This window comes from Plasmodium falciparum (genome assembly GCF_000002765.6).
Source record: "Plasmodium falciparum 3D7 genome assembly, chromosome: 14".
Taxonomy (NCBI): domain Eukaryota; phylum Apicomplexa; class Aconoidasida; order Haemosporida; family Plasmodiidae; genus Plasmodium; species Plasmodium falciparum.
In genome coordinates this window covers 805,001-822,500 of record NC_037283.1, presented here as the reverse complement: position 1 = coordinate 822,500, position 17,500 = coordinate 805,001, and the positions used below count along the sequence as shown (strand labels likewise).

At 17.4% G+C, this 17,500-nt stretch overlaps 5 protein-coding genes across 6 annotated transcripts in view; 4 read left to right on the top strand and 1 right to left on the bottom strand.

Moving 5' to 3' along the window:
• The window catches only part of PF3D7_1419800.1 (glutathione reductase), a gene marked incomplete at both ends in the record, with an annotated part of 1,918 nt that extends 1,840 nt beyond the window's left edge, over positions 1–78 (top strand). For both annotated transcript variants that reach the window (XM_024473355.1, XM_001348329.1), the window contains one exon: positions 1–78. This exon is cut by the window's left edge and continues 1,278 nt beyond it. In XM_024473355.1, coding sequence (XP_024329200.1) covers positions 1–78 — 78 coding nt within the window.
• Positions 79–903: 825 nt separating this feature from the next.
• On the bottom strand, positions 904–2,433 carry PF3D7_1419700 (conserved Plasmodium protein, unknown function; the record flags this gene model as incomplete). Its single annotated transcript, XM_001348328.1, has 1 exon — positions 904–2,433. The coding sequence occupies one exon, from the start codon at positions 2,431–2,433 to the stop codon at positions 904–906; it is 1,530 nt and encodes a 509-aa protein (XP_001348364.1).
• A 1,822-nt stretch (positions 2,434–4,255) lies between these two features.
• Positions 4,256–7,177, top strand: PF3D7_1419600 (conserved Plasmodium protein, unknown function; the record flags this gene model as incomplete). The annotated part of the gene is made up of 12 exons (XM_001348327.1): positions 4,256–4,271; positions 4,508–4,556; positions 4,646–4,747; positions 4,959–5,355; positions 5,475–5,519; positions 5,690–5,723; positions 5,839–5,978; positions 6,116–6,178; positions 6,265–6,336; positions 6,439–6,494; positions 6,610–6,684; positions 6,847–7,177. The coding sequence occupies 12 exons, from the start codon at positions 4,256–4,258 to the stop codon at positions 7,175–7,177; spliced, it is 1,380 nt and encodes a 459-aa protein (XP_001348363.1).
• Positions 7,178–8,087: 910 nt separating this feature from the next.
• Positions 8,088–8,723, top strand: PF3D7_1419500 (conserved Plasmodium protein, unknown function; the record flags this gene model as incomplete). Its single annotated transcript, XM_001348326.1, has 1 exon — positions 8,088–8,723. One exon carries the CDS (start codon positions 8,088–8,090, stop codon positions 8,721–8,723), a length of 636 nt encoding a protein of 211 aa, XP_001348362.1.
• Positions 8,724–11,131: 2,408 nt separating this feature from the next.
• The window catches only part of PF3D7_1419400 (conserved Plasmodium membrane protein, unknown function), a gene marked incomplete at both ends in the record, with an annotated part of 6,945 nt that continues 576 nt past the window's right edge, over positions 11,132–17,500 (top strand). Inside the window, one exon of the mRNA XM_001348325.2 lies at positions 11,132–17,374. Coding sequence (XP_001348361.2) covers positions 11,132–17,374 — 6,243 coding nt within the window. The remainder of the gene's footprint in view (positions 17,375–17,500) is intronic.

Genomic DNA, 17,500 nt, shown 5'->3' with positions numbered 1-17,500 from the left:
AAGGATTTCGATGAAACCATACCTATACATCCTACAGCAGCAGAAGAATTTCTAACCTTACAGCCATGGATGAAATGAGTTCTCTCTTGAATAACTTCTTCACATAGGATTGTGTATATGTAATATATTAATATATATTAATAAATAATTAGTATATCATGCGTTTAAGCTGGCATATCTTAAAAGTTGTATAAATATCATATACAAGCGCGCGCGCGCCCATACATACATACATAAATAAATATATATATATATTAATTTATTTTATTAGAACACCTTATGTTTCCTAGCTATAATTCATATTACCCTTTAATCGTATTTATTTTTTTATTTTTTTATTTTTTTTATTTCTTTTTAATATTCTTCAAACCATTATAGTAAACCTACATATCCTTTCACATTTATACTCAAAGTGGTACCTTGTGAATTTTTATTTTTATTTTTAAATCAACACATATACTACAATAAATTGTAAAAACTTTATAATATTAAATATTTTATTTATTTTTAAATAATAATAAAAAGTTTTAAGGTATAAAAAATTATTTCTGGAAAATAAAATGAATATATAAATTTAAATAAAAAAAAAAAGAATAAATAAAAATAATGAAAATTAATGAATAAATATATAAATATAAATAAATAAATAAATAAATATATATATATATATATATATACATATATTTATGTGCACTATTGTCCTGTATAACATTTTATAAATATTTACTTTACGAATATAAATTTAAAATTTAATATGACATCATATTGTTAAATGGTTTCATATAAAAATTGAAAAAAAAAAAAAAAAAAAAAAAAAAATGTTCAATAATAAATATATACATATATAGATATAAACACCCACATATATATATATATATATATATATATATTTTTTTTTTTTTTTTATGGTTTTGCATTTTTATAGTACAAATAAGATTTGGCTATAGCATGACTACACAAATTGTTAATATTATCGTTAAGTACGTTATTGCTCATTGTTAAGACATAAGGGAATAATAAGGATGGTTGTGGAATATTTTTAAATAGATTTTGCATATTGATATCTTCATCATTTGTATCTGGATTATCATGTACAATTTTATTTTTTTCTTTTTCAAGTTTTTTTTTTTCTTGGTATACTTTTTGTGTTTGTAATTGTTTGAAAACATCTTTTTTATATTTAATTAATTTTTCTTGTTCTGTTTTTAAAAGTTCAAGTGATTTACAGGTTTCATGAACATGGTTTTCTAAGGAATCAACTTCTAATGTATTCAAATAATCTAGAGAGGAGATATAATTTTTATTTTTATTTTTAAGAACTTTCAAAAAGATAGAACTAATAACAGAATTTTTAATAACAATGGGAACAGGTTGTAAGATGTTTTTACTATTAAGTCCATTTTTTTTTAATTCTACATTCAATATATCATTAAACTGATTAAATGTTGAATTTTTTATTTGATTTTTAATTTCAAATATAACATCGACATCAATTTTATATGCTGAAAAAATTAATTTTCCATATTTCTCTGAGAAACATAAAACAAATGAGTTCTTATTAATTAGAGAACATAATAATAGAGTAACTAATACTTCTTTTTTTCTTATATCATTAATATTTATATAAAATCCAAAAGTGGTTGTTTCAAAATTAAGTTCAGACATTATATTTACATAATCTTCATAATAATTAATAACTTCATTAATATATTTTTCTCCTTCTTCTTCATATTTATTTTTATTAAAATATAATGTTAAATTATTTAATAATTCATTATATCTTTGTTTTGGTAATTCATATTTATTTGTTAATTTCATAATTTTATCAATACATATATCTTCAATATTACTAACACAAAATGATTGATTAATATCTACAACATTAGGTTTTTTATTATCTTTTTTTTTATTCTTTTTCTTATTCTTTTTGTTTTTTTTCTTATTCTTCTTCTCATTATCATTTTCATCATCTTCTTCATCATCATCTTCTTCATCATCATCATCATCTTCATCATCGTCATCTTCTTCATCATCATCATCTTCATCATCGTCATCATCATCTTCATCTTCTTCATCATCACCATCTTCTTCATCTTTTACATCTTGATTACCATTCTTTTCATTATCATCATTATTATTGTTTTTGGATTTTTTTTTTTTCTTCTTCTTCTTCTTCTTTTTATCATCATTATTTTTTATATAGTAACCTAACAATTCCCCACCTAAGTCTTTATTTTTAGATATTTGACTAATCACAACACTATTTAAAACAATATCAAACTCGTCTCCTTCAGTGCTACTATCTGTATCGATTTCCTTTTCTTCTTTTTTTAGTTCTACAACTTTTTCTTTCAAATCTTCTACAACATTTTCAACAGGCGCCTCAGGTTTCTCATCATTGTGAACTCTTAAATGAGGAGGAACATATTTCATCTTTACTTAAATATGTAATATTATATAAATATATACTTAATTAGATATTTTATTTATTTAATTATATATTTTATTTATTTGTTTATTTGTTTATTTGTTTATCTATTTATTTATTATTTCTTTTTTTTTTTTTTTTCTTATAATATCATAATATATTTATTTGTGTTATATTCTATATTATATATAATAATAATCAAATAGGTTATCAAAAAGGAACATAAATAAAATAAAATAATTATATAAATATAAATAAATAAATATATATATATATATATATATATATATATATATATATATATGTACAAATAATTTAAGATATATATCATAAAAAAATTTGTCAATTATTCCTTTTAAAAACTTCAATAACGATAATATTTTAAAATAAGCTCCTAAAATAATAGTGTATTTATATATATATATATATATTGCTGTATAGATTTCCTTTATTTTTTTTTATTATATTTATTTTTTTTTATTGTGCTTTTTTTTAATTTAAAATGGTTTATAATTTTTAAGTATATATATATATATATATATATATATATATAATAATAATAATAATAATAATAATATGAATAATTTATTTCTTTTCTTTTTTCAGTTATCTTTTTTCCGTATGAAAATATAAATAATAAAAAAAACAATTAAACATATAAATAATATAAATATATAATAAGTAAATATATATATATATATATATATAATGTGGATTAAATTGTGATATAAAATAAATGTTATTATAACATTTTTTTTTTTTTTTTTTTATTTATAAATTGGAATTAGAGAAAAAATTATTTTTATTAAAAATATAAAAAAATGTATATTAATTTAATATATATATATATATATATATATATATATATAATACTGTATTATATTTTTAGAATGTACTTTAAATATTATAAAATAAATTAATAAATAAATATATATTTATTATATACATATTATTATAATATATATATAAATATATAATAATGTATATATTTATTTATATCATATATAATAAAATAAATATAAAATATATTGGAGAAGTGCTCCTTTATTTATTTATATATTTTTGAAGATTATATTATATTATATTAATTATAATGTTTTTAATATATTATAGTTATTCATATATATATATATATATCATATTTCTTATTTTATTATATATCCATAAAAATATATATTTATATAATATTATAATATATATTATATATATATATTATATAATATATATTTTTTATAATTTATATTTTTTTTTTTTTTAAAGAAATTAAATATGAAAATCATTATGCATGTTTTCTTTCTACCTCTTTAATTATTTTTACAACAAATTATAATAAAATAATATATATATAGTCCATCTCTTTAAAAAAAAAAAAAAAAAGTTAATAATTCTACACTTGTTTTCCCAACCAATAACTCTCACCCCACAAAAAAAAAAAAAAATATATATATATAATTGTTTTAGTATATTTTTATTATTCTTTATATTTAATAATAATAAAAAAAAAAAAAAAGAAATTTATCATAATGTAAAAATTTGTTATTTTTATATTTAAAAAAAAAAAAAAAAAAAAAAAAATTTACACCTTTTACGTTTAGGATGTACATTTAAAAAAAAAGAAAAAAAAAAAAAAATATTGAAATAAAAGATTTTGTCTGTTTGGTGTTTGTTTTGATTTTGTTACTTTAATATTAAACTGTTATATCTCTTATATTTTTTTTTTTTTTTTTTTTTTTTTTTATTATTAAGTTATGTTTCTTCATTGTTCTAAAATAAGATCATTACATGTATAGTTGAAATTAAAAAAAAAAAAAAAAAAAATATTAAATTATGGAACTTTTCAAGGGTAATAAATATATTATATTGAAAAATGAATAATATAAAAGTGAATATTACGTCATATATTCATATTCTTGAATTATCATATATAAGGTGTTGTTATTTAATACACTTGTAATTATATATATATGTGTATATAATATAATGATACGAAAAAAAAAAAAAAAAAATATATATATATATAAAGAATATTCAATTTTTTTAATATTATAATCTTTATTATAATTATTTTTGCCTTATTAGAAATAAGCCAAGAAGAATCAAATAAGGATAGCAAAGAAAATGATAATATGTAGGCAAAGAAAATTTATAGAATAAATATAATATATATATATATATATTTTTGTGTGTTTATTTTTTACACTTTCCTTTAAATCTTAGAAATGAAGAAATAGATATAGAACAATTAAAAGATAAAGTGAAAGACTTAGAATTACAATTAGAATACGAAATAAAGCAACACAATGTCGAAATAGCTGAAAGGTAATTTTGTAGAAAATTAAAAATGAATATTTCTCCATTTCTCCCTTCAACAAAAAATAATATATATATATATATATATATGTGTGTATATATATTTGTGTAAATTTTTGTATATTAAAATATATATACACCTATACTATTTTTATATATTACATCGTATGTTTTTTTTTTTTTTTTTTTTTTTTTTTTTTTTTTTTGTTTAACTTGCTAGAGAAGAGACTATAAAAATATTAGAAACACGAATTCAAGAATTAGAACATTATAAAAATGATATAACAGAAAAAGATGAAGCAATAATAAATATGAGTGAGAAATTATTAATTTTGTCAAATAAATATGATATTTTAGTTAAAGAATCTAAATTACAAGAAGAAGAATTAAAACATTTTAAAAATAAAAAAAAATATAGAAATGATAAAACAAATGAATATATACTAGGTCTCAGAAATCAAAATGATGAAATTAAAAAAGAGCACGAATTATTAAATGAAAAATATGCTCAGTTAGTAAAGGAATATGCAATTCTTCAAAATTCTTGTAAAGTATTAAATGAGCAATTAGAAAACAATCAAAAAAATATGGAATTATTAATAAAGGAAAAATCAAACGTAATATTTTAAAACAATACTCAAATGTATATAAATAAATAAATAAATAAATAAATATATATATATATATATATATATATGTTCGCTTTATTTTTCTTTTTTATTTTATTTTAAAATAGAACCTTGATGAGAAAACCGCAATTAAAATATTAAATATAGGATCGGTTAGAAAAAACTAATGTGTATAAAAGAATTTATATATAAATATTATATATGACATTAATTATGTTATTATTCAATTATTTTATTTGTTTCACATAATTGTGATGAGTTGACAGTATAATAGAATATTATATATTAATATATGTCTTTTTATTTTATTATTTTATTATAGAAAGAGTTGATACACAAGAGGGTTCATAATAAAAGTGAGGGGATATAAACTAGCACATATTATTTTTTCTATGAAGATATATATATATATATATATATTATACCATATATGTAGTATCATTTTATATGTATAAAATTATTTTTATATAGATGTTGATGAATTAAGTAACTTAAAACTAGAATTAGAATACAAGGATATGATTCTAAACAAGTTAATGAGAAAACAAGTTAGTGAAGGAAAAACTATCAAAGTGGAATATACAAATAATGAGAATAAATTTGAAAATGAGGTAATAATATATATATATATATAATTTTGTATGTACATAAAAGTATACCAGTGTATATTTATTATGTGCACATTCCAACTCTTATATTTTAAATATATATATACATATATATATATATATATATATTTTATCTTTAGAAAAAATTAGGTGAAATGTATCAAAAATATTTAGATTCTGTTTGCGATAACGACAATTTAAAGGTAAATTATAAAATGAATAATTAAAAGAAATGTAAATGAATAATATATTATAGTTTGGAAATATATTTTATCTTTTTTGTATTTAGAAGGAAATTAATAAATTACATAACAAAATAAATGATATGAAAGTAGAAGAAGAGGAGCATCTAAAAACCATAGTAATATGCTTTTTATGTTTTACATCCATATGAAACATTAACTACATATATATATATATATATGTGTATATATTTTTCCCCGTTGTACTTTTATCTTCATAGAGCATACTACGAGATTATATAAATAAGATGTATAAAGAGGATGTGAATATTAACCAGTAATTTATAAAAATATAATAATATGTTTAAATAAGAATATGTATCCATATTTTTATTCTTATATTATGTTAAATGTTTATTATATATATATATTTTTTTTCTTTTCACTTTAAGGTTTGATGATTTGATAAATAATATTTTAAAGGATAATACAAGTTTAAATGAAGAATTGTCTAAGCAGAAAAGAAAGTAATTTATAAAATTTACATATATATATATATATAATAGTTCATCGACTCTACCTATTTTGTATAATATATTATTCATTATATACTTATATAATATTAATGTTATTGTAATTATATATATATATATATATATATATATATATATTTTTTTTTTTTTTCTTAGAAATATGGCCGATATTTATTACTTCACCAAAGAATTGCAAATTGTCAAAAAAGACAAGTTCAAGATAATCGAAAAATTTGATAGTAAAAAGGTTACTAATATTCCACATTTGTATGAGCCCTTAAATTTAACGTTAAGCAAAGAAAATAACAAAAGAGAAATATCAGATGATGATGATGATAATAAAGGACCAAAAGGTGATTTAAATTTTTTAAAAAAGAATTCGGATATAAACTGTTCCGAATCAAATATTAAAAAACCGCTAAAAACAAATGATTTAGTTCATATATATATGCAAGATTATATGAACAATGTACAAAACAAGGCTTAAATAAAATAAAATAAAAAGAACAAAGTTTCATTTTAAAAAAAAGAAAATAGGACGAAAGGATAATCAACGAAATGTCCTATTTATATTATATATATACTATTAAATATACAATTATTTATATATATATATATATATGTGAACATATTTTTAAATCTTTGTTTTTTTTTTTAAATGGAAATTTATTATATGTTTATATTTATTTTTTTAAATATCTTAGTAATATGCTAAAATTATGAATTATTTTAAAAATAAAAACATGTTTTTTTTTTTTTTTTTTTCTTTTTTTTTTTCTTTTTTTTTTTCTCATTAATCTTGTTAATTTCTTTTTTCTTTTTTTTTTTTTTTGTATTATTATTGAATATTTAACCTGAAGTCTTTTTTTTTTTTTTTTTTTTTTTTTTTATGTTAATATATCATCTTTTTATTATTAATTTATTTTTTTTTTTTTAATTACTTTTAGCTATTTTTTTTTTTATTCTTTTGGCTATATTTTATTTTTTTTTTTCTCTTTTTTTTTTGTATACGTGTATATTTTGGCTAACTGTTAACATAGGATCTTTGTTAAAAGAAATAATAAAAAAAAATATATATAAATATATTAAATAGAATAAATAGAACAAATATTTATATAATATGTATAATATATAATTTTGTGTATTTCTTCCTTTATAAGGAAATGATATGAATAGTGAATAAATACACTTTGTGTATTTATACAAATAAGTACATATATATATATATATATATATATATATATGTAAGTATATAAGTATATATAATATGTTTAAATAATTTATGAGTAATACACACACTTGTGGATATATTACATAATATAATAATATTATTCATTTATTTTTACCACATTTTTCATATTTTATCATATTTTATCACATATTAAGGTGTGTTCCATATGGATATAGATATCCTTGAGGAAAAAATAAAAAATCTGGAAGACGAATTAAAAAAGTTCGAAAAAGAAGAAGCGTGTAAAATAGAAAAGATAGAAAAGGACATTGATTCGTTAGATAAAAGTGTAAAAGATTTAAGAAAAAAAAAAGTAAACAAATTATCACTGAGTGTTAACAAATGTTTTGAGAAGAAATTTAATGAAAATAAAAATTCGAGAAAAAAAAAAAAAAAATTTCTAAAAGGTGTAAAAAAAGATATATTACTTGAATTAAAATTATGGCAAAATGAAAAGAAAAAAAGTAACAATACTTTTTTAAATAATACTTATCAAATAAAAAACATGTTTGAAGAAATAACAAATGAGATAAAACATACATTCGTATCATTAAATACAAAAAGACAATATTTATTTAAATGTTTATTTGATAAAATAGCAAACTTTAAAAACAATGCTATTTTATATTATAATAAATATATAATTATACAAAAAGAAATTGATTCTTTATTTGAGTCCATAAATAATAATACAATAACTGATATCTATATATTAAATCAAAATTCCTTACTATTCCAAAAAGAATTGGTAAATATGTTTCAACGTTTTTATTACCAAATGGAAAACTCTATAATGGAATAGAATAGAAAAGAAAAAAAAAAAGAAATATATATTATTTCTATCTCATATATATATATATATATATATATATATATATATATATTTATTTATTTATTTATATTTATATAATATGTTTATTTTTTTCGTTTTTTGTTATACAATAATTTTTTTAATATTATAATATAAACACACAAAATTCAATTATATAAAATATATTTTTTAAGTTATTTAATAATAGTAAAAAAAAAAAAAAAAGGATCTTAACTCATTAAGGAATAATATTATGAATATAATAGAATTATATTTTTTTTCAATAAAACTCAGAACAAAATATTTAATAATATATATATATATATATATATATATATATATATATTACACATTTATATGTTCATACATAATCCTTATTTGAAATAAATTAATGTTTACATATATATGTGCTAAGAAATAATTTTAGCACAAAATAAATTTTATAACATTTTCTTTATAAGCTTAGAATTGATCTTATGCTGTTTGTATAAAATAGTAAAAAAGAAAAAAAAAGGCATATAGATATTTATATAAATATAATAAGGTTTTATATTACAACATATATATATATATATATATATATATATATATATATATATATTACTGTAGGTGTGAAAAAAGCATTTTATTACTTTTAATATACATGTAAAAATATTATAACATTTTTATCATTTTTCTTTTCTATAACGGTAAAAATACAGAAACTTTGAATAACATTTTTATCTATCATATATAATGTAAATTTTGTAAAAGTATTATAAGAGATTTTATAAAAATTTCCTTTTCTTTTTCTTAATCATTACTTTCTTTTCTTTTTTTTTCGGGGGGTGATTCAAAAAGGGGAAGATATGTATGGACAAATAATAAAAATATTTTTTATCTTTTATAGAAATTAGAAGCAGCTGCTCATAATAATTAAGGGATTAAGGAAATAATAATAATAAAAAGGAATTTTTTATAGATTCTGTACAATATATATTTTCATAGATTTTATCCTTAAAAGGTATTTACATATATATATATATATATATATATATATATATATATATATATATATTTATTATATAAAAATATTTAAATTATATATTAATAAATATTATGAATTTTCATATGTAAATATGAATAAATATATATAGTAAATCATATAACTTAAAAAACGCCTTTAATTTTTAAGGCTTAAATATTATATATATTTCTAAAAAGATATATAATTTTAATTGATATTGATATATGCATATGATGACAAATATTATTAAAAATAAATAAATAACATAATTTAAATATTATATACAATATATAATATATATATTATATAATATATATATATTTTATCTATATATAATATTCTCTAAAAAAATGATTAAAATAATATAAAATATTTATAAATGAATAGCATATTTTTGTATATAACGTGCAATTTTAAAAAGCAAGAAAAAATTATTATAAATAGATTTATATAATTATACATATATAATATTATATATATATATATATATATAATCATATATTGAACATTTAATATAATTAAAATGTGAATAATAATAATAAAATAAATATTCCTTCTTATTTTTATATCTGTAAACCTATTTCATAAAAAATAACAATACTTAAAAAAAGAAGAAAAAAAAAAAATATAATGCCTAAAAAATTAAATTTTTATTAAGTATACAAAGTAAAAAAATATTTACTTTTGAACATATATTATTATATATATATATATATTATATAATATAAATCATATAATGGTAAAATAAACCTTTTATATAATATTCATTTATTTAAAATATAATTAAATACTATAATAGTTATATATACCTTCACAAATATACCCATTTAAATTAAATTATATTTCTTTTTCTTTTTTTTTAAAGAAAATATATGCGTATAATAATTATATATAGTAAAAAACAAGAAAAAATTAAAAAATTTTAACAAGGGCCATAAAAAAAAAAAGAAAAAATTAGATACTCTTATAATATAGTTATTAATGAGTTTTAATGAATATAATTAAATCCGTTTAAATTTATAAATATAAATATATATACATATATATTTATATATATATATATATATATATATATATATATATTTATTTATTTATATAAATTTATTGTGGACCATATTTTATTTTTCATTTTTCATTTTTCATTAATTCATATAATATTTGTAATACAATTAGGCAAGGCGGGGGGTACGTTTTTATATAATTATAGAATGACCCATAGCAAAAATATATAAAAGTAAAAAGAAATATATATATATAATATACATATATATATATATAGTGTCATAATTTGTATATTTATTTTTTACATTGTACATATTTATTCCTTTTATAAGTACATAATTATAGTATAAAGATTAAATATTGATGAACTCAAGACTCTGGATGTTATAAAATGAAGAATTATAATTCAAATAGTAGTAGGAATAAATACAAAGGAGAAAATAATAATTATAATAATCATTATAACAGTTTTAATTATTATAATAATTATAATAATAATAATAATAATAATTTATCGTCTTACTATAAAAAGAAAAATAAATATGGGAAAAACGCGTACGAAAATGATTATGTGAAAACAAAAGATAAACCAAAAAATATAGAAGAAAATGTTTATAAAAAGTATGGTAGTTATAAAAAAGAAGATAATAATCATTTAAAAACATTAAATGATAAAGATAATAATATTCTTGAAGATGTAGATAAAATTAATAATATAACTTTCGGTTATACGGCAAATTCAGAAAGTGATTTTAATTATTTGATGAATAATAATTTAATTGAAAATGAAAAGAAATTATTCAAAATGAGCACTTTAGAAAAAAACAACCTGAACTGTTCAGAATTCTTGAAATCACAAGAAAATAAATTAATTGACGAAAATATGAATTTAATGAGAAATAAAGTAGAAAAGGAAAAATTAAATATGAATGATAATGTTAAATATATATCGAATGATAAAAATATGTCCTATGTGAAAAATGTGAAAAATTTTAAAAATGTGCCTATTTTGAAAAATGAAAGGTATATTAAATATGACGAGCAAAATGACCATTCATTTGTAAGTAATAATAACAATAATAATAACAACAATAATAATAACAACAATAATAATAACAATAATAATAATAATAATAACATTAATCGTATTAATAATATTCATAATAATAATCGTCCTATGGATAAAAATGATACGAATAATAAAGAAAGCGATGATTTGTTTTGTTTTAATAAGAGAATGTCAAACTTAACTAATTTAATAAATAAAGATCTTTTTTTCTCAAATGAAAATGAAGATATGAATGATAAATTACAAGATAATTCAAATGATGGATTGTATGTTGAAGAAGATCATGATAATGATAATTATCAGGGATCTTCCTTAAATGTTGAACCATTTAATTTTACGATTACTGAGAATATAAAAGATATAAGTAATATAAGTAAAAAGAATTATATAAATATAGTTAAAAAAACGTTTGAAGAAAAGGAGGAAATGTTATACAATAATAATAATAATAATATGATGTCATATGAACATATAAGAGAAAAACAACAAAATCATGAATATAAAAAATTAGATTCATCAGAAGTTAGTAAATCTTATTTATTAAGTAATTTTGAACAAACACATAATTATCCATACGATGGGAAGTATAAAAAATATGAAAACTATGGAAATCTGGAGAGTTTACCAAATGATGAATATAGGAATATTTTAAATGTGCAACATTTAAATTCAAATTATAATAAATGGGAACAAGAAAAGGATATTCTATATGAAGAAAGTGAATCATCTAATGAAAAATTTATGAATAATGACAATATACAAATGAATGAATATCACTTCAACAACAATAATAATAATAATAATAATAATAATATATCTATAAATGATTTGAGTGAATATATTAATGCCATGAGTGGTAATAATGTTAACAAATTAAATTACATAAATAATATTTCAAATTGTTATAATAATATAAATGATATTTATGATATGTCCAATATAATGAATAATATGGATAACATGAACAATATGGATAATGAGAACAACATGAATAACATGAAGAATGTGAACAGTATGAACAATATGGATAATATGAACAGTATGAACAATATGGATAATATGAACAGTATGAACAATATGGATAATGTGAATAATATGGGAAATTTTAAAGATATTGATAATATGAAAAATATCAATATATGTAATATTAATAGCTTAAGTAATATAAAAAATTTGAGAGAAATGTTAAACTCGTGTTATATGAACGACATGAATGAAGATGATGATTACATACACAAGAGTAACAAAATAACTAGCCTTCTTAATGAATATAAATTAAACAAAAACGAATTGGATGATGATTTTATTTTAAATATGAATCAAAAAAATGGATTTAATGATATATCAGAAAATTATAACATAAATGATGAAAAATATAATGATCTAATAAGTTTATTAAATAAATATAAATTAGAGGAATATAAAGATATGAATGAATTATTTAATGATGATAGTATTGTGAATAAAGAAAAAACCAAAATAAATGAATTAATATATAATAATAATAATACCTTTGTTAATAATAATGATTCTTTTGTTAATATGAGAAATAATAATACCACATTTCAAATGATGAACCATCATAAGAATGAATTAAAATTTGATGATTATATATTAAGGAGTAAATTAGATGAAGGAGATTTTTATTTAAATAATAATCTTAAAAACATCGGAAAAGAAAAGAAAAATATGGAAATGGAGAAGAGACAAGAAGAAGAAGAAGTTTTTGTGATAAGTGAAAATGGAGATTTGAATTTAAACAAATCAGCAGATTTGAATGTATTAAATATGTTAAATGAATATTATTTAAATGATAAATCACGAGATTTTATGTTAATTGAAAGTAATAAAGATATGATATCGGAATTAAGGGACAAGGAGTTAAGAAATGAATATCACCATAGGGAGAAAATGGATGATAAAAATGATGATATGAATAATATGAATAATATGAATAATATGAATAATGTGAATAATATGAATAATATGAATAATGTGAATAATATGAATAATATGAATAATGTGAATAGTATGAATAATATGAATAATATATATAGTAATATAAATAATGTTCAACTTAATGTACGAAATAATTTTTATAATGCAATCCCTTCAGCAGAAAATAAAGAGGAAATATATTACAAAGATAAAATAATGCAAAATTATATGAATATTGATGGTAAGAAGAATAATATAAATGATAAAAGTATGAGTAAAAATAATAATAATGTCAATAATATGAATAGTATGAACCATTTAAATAATAGACATAATGTTATGAACGATATGAAGAATAAGAATAAAGTGTCAACCAATTTTCCAAACCATAATCATCCAATAAATATTAATCGTCAGAATAGAAGTTATGAAAATAATAATGTAGGAAATAAAAAGAATATAAATATATCAATGAATATTATGAATGATAATGTAAGCAAAAATGTATCTATGGGATATTTAGAAAAATATGATCAAAAAAATTATTATTATAAAAATTATGAAAGGACAAAAAATAAAAATAATAACGTGAATCATATTAATAATAAAGGTAATGGTCAAAATTTTGTAAAGATGGAATATGATAAATCCAATAGTTATAATAATAACAATAATTTGAATATACTTATAAATAATAATAATAATAATAATAGTTATTTTCATATGAACACCTTAGAATTTAATAATTCGAAGGAATACAACATGTCAGATGAAAATTTTATAATGAGATTAAAAAGAAGTAATATGCTAAAATTTACCAATTTTTTAAAAACAAATTATAAAGATTCAAATATTATTGATTTGAATGAACCTTTATATAATTATTATCGTTTTATGAATAAAATAAATGCAAATATTAAACAAAATAATTATCTCATAAAATATAAAAATATTATGAATCAAAGTGATAAAGATAAATTATTAAAAATTCAATTGTCCTATATGATCATAAATCCATCCATACAAAAAAATAGTGGGAAATGGAATTTTAAAAATGAAGATAAGGATAAAGAAATAAATACAATAATGAATAGTGATCATTCTGATCATAATGATGAGAAACATTTAAATCATAAAAATTATGATAATTATAATAAAAGGTTTGATGATAATGTTGATAATGATGATGAAGATCAGGGGTTAAAAAATCTTAAAAAATATGAAAATATTATGCAACTTTTTAAAGAAGGAAATGTGTTTAATAATTTAGAAAATAAAGAATGTTCTCCCATATTAGAAAATAATAATATTAATACATTACAATATGAACAAGATTTCAACAATATATATTATTTTAATCCTTTAGATTATAATAAAAATATACCAATTAACGAAAACCATTATCTTGATATAAATATTAATAAATTATTAAATTTTTCAAAATTAAAAGATGAAAAGAATAATCAAAATGATGTTATAAAAAAAGATACGATTCTTAGTAATGATCCTTATGATAATAACATATTTAACAAAGATATTAATCATTATGCTCATATTTTAAAAGATGGAAAAGAAGTAGGAGATAACGAAAATTTATTAAAAATGCAAACGTCAGAAAAATCGATGTTACAACATAAAAATAATGAACAGGAAGATCTTTTAAAAAAGGATAATTATTTAAATAAATTAATGATAGAAAAAAAAAAAAATCAAGATTTGTGTAAATATGAAAATATTAATAAACTAGGAAAATTTGTTTTTGCTACAGTACATGAACCAAGAAATTTAATTACCTTAATAAAAAATAAAGATATAGATGATCATAATGTAATTATAGAAAAGGTTAGAAAATTAATAGAAAGTGAAATATATCATGAAGAAAAAAATCATATTGTAAATAATGATGCTTCCATAAAAAAAAAAAAGGATAATGTTATTAATACTTATAATCATATATATAATGTGGACAAAAAAAGTAATGATAATTTATGTAAAGACCTTACGTATGATGGAAAAGGTGAAAATGGGAAAAATATATCTTTTACATGTAAGAAAAAATATAACAATATTATTATAAAAAAAATGTTAGAAAATTTATGGGACTTATATATAGATATTAAAAATATATATAAAGATATTGATAAATGTCCATATACACATATTGAAACCATAAATAAATATAATGAAGAAATTAAGAAAAAAAAAAATAATATGTTTCAATTTATATTTTTAAATAAAATTAGTGATAATACAATAACATCTTCTATAAAATCAATAGTTGACAATAATCATATGTTTTTAAAAAAAGAAAATATAACCAATTTAGATATTATAATAAATAAGTATATTTATTTATATGTAACGGAAATATTAAAATCTGATATGGAGGAGCAATTATCTACTGAGTCGTATTTTCCAAATATGGATAGCTTGATAAAAAGTTTAAATTTTGTTAAATGGAAAGAAATAAAAGATCATATGAATGTAAACAAAAACGTAAGTACAAATACAAATATAAATGTAGATAAAAATGGTTTAAGTAAAAATAATGATGATTCATCTATCGGATTGAGTAATACAAATCATATTTTATCAAATGATAATTCAGAAAAAGGGAAAGAAAATCAAAAGAAAAAAGAAAAAACAAAAAAAAAAACAGAAACAGATACAGATACAGATACAGATACAGAAACAAAAAAAAATATATCCAATGAAGAGAATAGTGGAGATGTTAAAAATAATATATGTAATTTATTTTTATATAATTTCCCATATCAAAACAATATAAAGGAATTGAATAGTTATAATATGTTTGGTAAAATATTATTATATAATAACAAATATAATTATTTTAATTTTGATAAATATAATAATTATGATATATTTTTACCTATATCTAAAGAGGAAAAGAAAAAGAAAGGATTTTTCTTTTTTAAAGGAGGAAACAATAATAACAAGATATGTACAAGTACAAAAGATAATGATGATGATTATAATAATGGTAATAAAAATGATGATAGTAATAATAATATAAACAATATTAAAGTTCATAATCATATTGATATATTAGATATTGATAAAGATCAAATTAACGAAGAATTAATACGTATAAAATGTTCTTATTATATATTTGTACACAGTTTACTAAGATATAAAGGTGCATCTGTATATAAAAAAATATTTAAAGTTATAAAAAAGAAAAAAAGAAGAACATTAATATATACCTTTTTTACGAATTTCTTTTTATTATATTATATATTATATCATGCTGATCAATGTTTTGATAACAAGTTAGAATATGAAGAATTTTTAAAGTTACAGTTATTACATATTAATTCAAATATTAATACTATTCATAAATTATTAAAAAATGAAAAAGAACAAAATAAAGTTATAAAATATCAAACAAATATTTCCAATAATGAAAATAATCAATCACTATTAAATATTAGATATAAATTATATAGTACAAATATATATACCTCATTATATATATATCTAATCGATATTTCATTATCTTATTTGTTTACCCCCAATATGGGAATAAGTTATATGCAGGATATTTTATCCTTATTCCTTTTTTATAATTATATATGTTTATACCTAACAAAAATTTTATTGTACAAGGTATGAGGGGAAAAAAAAATATATATATATATATATATATATATTTATATATATTTATGTGGGTGGATGTGTATAGGTTTATGAGTTGTTGATATGTGTATATATTTGGCATATATTTAATTATTA